General features: G+C 37.0%; 1 protein-coding gene across 1 annotated transcript in view; it reads left to right on the top strand.

The window, feature by feature from the left end:
* stard10 (StAR related lipid transfer domain containing 10) overlaps window positions 1-2,734 on the top strand; it is a 17,094-nt gene extending 14,360 nt beyond the window's left edge. Inside the window, exon 6 of the mRNA XM_081370165.1 lies at window positions 2,195-2,734. Coding sequence (XP_081226291.1) covers window positions 2,195-2,422 — 228 coding nt within the window. The 3' untranslated portion in view covers window positions 2,423-2,734. The remainder of the gene's footprint in view (window positions 1-2,194) is intronic.
* The last annotated feature ends 1,763 nt before the right edge of the window (window positions 2,735-4,497 follow it).

The following is a 4,497-nucleotide window of genomic DNA, read 5'->3' as shown; positions in this document are numbered from 1 at the left end:
TCTAACAGAACTCTAACTCTAACAGAACTCTAACAGAACTCTATCTAACAGAACTCTAACTCTAACAGAACTCTAACTCTAACAGAACTCTATCTAACAGAACTCTATCTAACAGAACTCTATCTAACAGAACTCTATCTAACAGAACTCTATCTAACAGAACTCTATCTAACAGAACTCTATCTAACAGAACTCTAACAGAACTCTAACAGAACTCTAACAGAACTCTATCTAACAGAACTCTATCTAACAGAACTGTAACAGAACTCTAACAGAACTCTAACAGAACTCTAACAGAACTCTAACAGAACTCTAGGGTTCTTGACTCCGTTTACGCCAAAAAGGTTCTAAATAAGGAGAAACATCTTAAATGATTACATAATACTTTCATGTTTAATGGCTTATTTTTTTTCTTCTAGTGATAAAGTATGTTTACAAGTGGCTTTATTCATTAAAATTAGAAATGAATTAAAACAATAACTTAAAACTAAATGCATAAAATGATCCCATGATGGAACCTCTAAAGGTTCTGGATGCGAAGCTTCTGTCTCTTTAAGATCCCATATTATAGACCCTCCTAGTGTTTGATGCAGGAAATACAACTTCTGTTAAAGTTTCACTGTATAAATGATTTTAAAAAGGCAAGTTGATGTATACAGCACATTTCATACGCTATGACAATTCAAAGTGCTTTTGAATACAGACTGAAGAAGTGAACTGGCGACGTTACAAACCTTTCTCAGACAAACTGGATCAGTGAGACAAAGAGCTGCAGTGTGTCTGTGTGATTGAATTAGTGTGTATGTGTGTGTGAGAGAGAGAGAGTGTGGAAGGTCATTCATCTGCACCTTTAGAGATTATGAGGGGTGTTCCTCAGGGGTCCGTTCTGGGGCCTTTACTTTTTATCATTTATATTAAATAGTTTGATTTTAATGGCCTGGTTTAATATTTCACACATCAAATTCAGAATGACTGCAGCCTCATTTCACCTGATGTAGGTCATCACACACACACACACACACACACACACACACACACACACACACACACACACACACACACACACACACACACACACACACACACACACACACTCTGACGTACACACACACTCTCTCTCTCTCTCTCTCTCTCTCTCTCTCTCTCTCTCTCTCTCTCTCTCTCTCTCTCTCTCACACTCACACACACACTCTGACGTACACACACTTATGATGTTGTCCAACAAAGGCTCTGTGACCTAAACCTGACATTGAATGAGACCAAAACTAAAGTAATTTAAAGTAAAGTGGCAAATCAACTATCACCTCAAACCTTCCAGGGTACTATAATAGAGGTGGTGACAGAATATAAACATCTCGATTTTATATCTGATGATTCCTTATCTTTTAAATCCCATGTTAGTCAATTAAGGACTAAATTTAAAAAAAAGTTTGGGTTATATTAAAGAAATAAACTCTGTTTTTCATTTGAGGCAAAAAGAGGACTAGTTGCGGCCACTTTTACCCCAGTCATTGATTATGGGGATATTCTGTATAATATAAAACTACTTTTAAGCTCTTTGGATACGTTGTATCATTGTGCACGTAAGTTTATACTAAATTGTAAATATAATCCTCATCACTGCGATCTGCACAACAGAGGTGGTTGGTCGTCATTATCAATACGCAGATGTAAACTTTGATACTTGTTTATTTATAAATCAGTTTTGGGTCTGTTGCCTCCATATCTTTGCTCTCTTACCCAACACAAACCTGTTGGAGTTTATTCTTTGGAAAACAAGCTTCTCGGTATGCAGCAAGTGATTGAAACTTTTTACAAAATGACCTGAAATAGCAGACCCTGGTGTCAATGAATATTTTTAGATCTTTGCTTAGTGAGCTGTTTAATGTTATGGTGATTTTTCTCTTTCTTCTTTTTTTTTTATTTAATTTAAATTTTTGATAATGTTGTCCTGCTCATCTTGGCCAGGTGACTTCTGTAAAAGAGATGTTTGATCTGGTTAAAGGTTTATCTGGTTAAATAAAGGGCTGATAAATAAAAATATTTATATCAGCAATTTATTTTAATCTTTTTTTTTTAATAAAATGTTTATAATTTACTTTAGTATATATTTTAAATGAATACATTTTTCATTGTTTGCTCTTTTATTTTCGACTCGTATTGTAACCTCATCTTGTGTTTGTGTGTGTGTCAGGCGATGAAGCGCATCAGTAAAGCGTGTGTTCGGTATCCGGAGTGGAAGCAGAAACACAGTCCGGGCTTCAAGCCGTGGCTTTTCCCGGAGCAGAACCGGCTGTCCAGCATCCCACTGTCCGAGCTCTGCATCCAACACGCAGAATCCCTGGAGAACATCGACGAGAGCTCGCTCAGAGAGAGCAAAGACGAGCGCGCCGAACTCAGCGACGAGGAGGGACACAACTGACACACACACACACACACACACACACACACACCTGTGAGCGATTCTGAGGTCGATTCCGTCAGATCAGCACATTTAAGCAGTGAGTGAGTGAGTGAGTGATTTTGATTTAGATTTAATTAAGTTACGCAGATGTAAATGATATTGAATTATGAAGTGATTTCCGGCTGTTTCCCTCTCGACGGATCGACCTCTAACCTTAAGCACGCATGCAGACACAACACTGGAACCGCTGAGTTGATCTGTTGTACGACACTAGAGTTCAATCAATCAATGAATGTAGTAACCAAGAATTAAAAACAATTTACTGCCTGTTTTTGGAGCCCTGTCTTGTGTCTTCTGTTTATCACAACAAAAACTTGTGTTTGTACGAGACGCTGAGTCGACAAGGTGTTAGCAATACATTTGAATCAATTCACTATAAAGTGCATTTTTGAGTCAAATCAAGTCACCTTCATTTATATAGCGCTTTTTACAATACAGATTGTATCAAAGTAGCTTCACACTGATAACATGTAAATAATACAACAAAGTTTGTTTCCAGAAGAAAATTGCATCACCGTCCACCTTAAGTAAGGCAGATCAATAATATTGTTGAATATTAAATGTCCCCAACTAAGCAAGCCAAAAGCCAAGGCAACAGTGGCAAGGAACCAAAACTCCATCAAGGTGACCGAATAGAGAAAAAAAAAAAAACTTGTGAGTGAAAACGAGGAGAAAATGTGACAAATTGGCAGAGGTGGGTAGTAACGAAGTACATTTACTTCGTTACATTTACTTGAGTAGTTTTTTGGAAAAATTGTACTTTTAAGAGTAGATTTGAATGTGGGTACTTATTACTTTTACTCGAGTACATTTCTAATGAAAAAACGTTACTTTTACTTCGTTACGTTGGGCGACGTTCCTCTCGTTACTTTATTTTAATGCAATATGTGTTGTTAAATGCGTAAGTGCGATGTATCTTTTTTCTGGGCTTGAGCGATGCTCAATTCACAAATGAATCACTCTTTTGAGTCGATTCTGTTCAAAGACTTCATCAAACAAGTTGGCAGATCTGTCTAAATCGGTTCGCGAATCAGTTTGAATGAACTGTTCAGTTCCTGCACGCACTGATCGTCTGAAGCGATTTCAATTCACACTGGACTCGGAGTCGTAACAGGAAGATTTAAGGACATCAAGAGCGTTGAATGAAGTGGCCGTGGACCTCTACAGTACAGTCAAGTGAGAGCAAATCTGCAAATGCATCATATATTTGCCAGCGATGAAGATCTTTATTAGTTGAACATCTTCGCAAGCTGTCTGTGAATGAATGATTCCACAGGACGATATATTCGATTTCATTTCACTCAGGTAATACATTTTACAACCAAACAGATTATTACGCCATGATAGCACTTCTAGAAAGTATGACATTACCCGTTTTTTGGACATATACATTAATTTATACATTAAATAATCTACCATTGCCCACAGTTTATGAACACCCGCCATCCCGCGGTAGTTGTGTGTATTGTTGCGCAGTGGCGTGCGAACTCGACTTGAAAACGAATGCCTTTAATTGCCTGCCGTAGACACAGTTAACCAGTTTAAACATGCTTGCAGAAATATAGATTTGATTATATTTTAGAGAACCGACAGAAGAAGATTCGTCGATGTACTTTTTTTTTGTGTGTGTTCAGATGTTCAGTAGCAGTCATGAGCGCGAGCACATGTGAAAAGTTTTAACTCTTTCTTCTCTGTCAATTGCATGCCTTTGAATGCAACACTCTGCAGATACACTTTATTTCGACATTGTCTAATAATCCAAATGTAGTTGTATAAGTTATATTACTATTATACAAACCAAAGGACAGGCAATGATTTTCTTTTTCAGGCTACAGATGGGAGAAAATGCTTTTTGTTGCAAAGAGAGCCAATCTACTTATGAAAATAATAGTCATTTAAAAAAAAAAATCGAAATAATATAATTTTATATACATGACGACTTCAGATGCAAAAGCCTCTAAGTACCATCGGAAATTTTCTTCTAAAAGAGCATTTTTATCAAGCTTGTACGTTTATGTTCAGTTATTTCACTT

Source organism: Scardinius erythrophthalmus, assembly GCF_964197995.2.
Source record: "Scardinius erythrophthalmus genome assembly, chromosome: 7".
Lineage (NCBI taxonomy): Eukaryota > Metazoa > Chordata > Actinopteri > Cypriniformes > Leuciscidae > Scardinius > Scardinius erythrophthalmus.
Note: the sequence above shows the minus strand (reverse complement) of the source record. Positions and strands in the feature narration are given on the sequence as shown.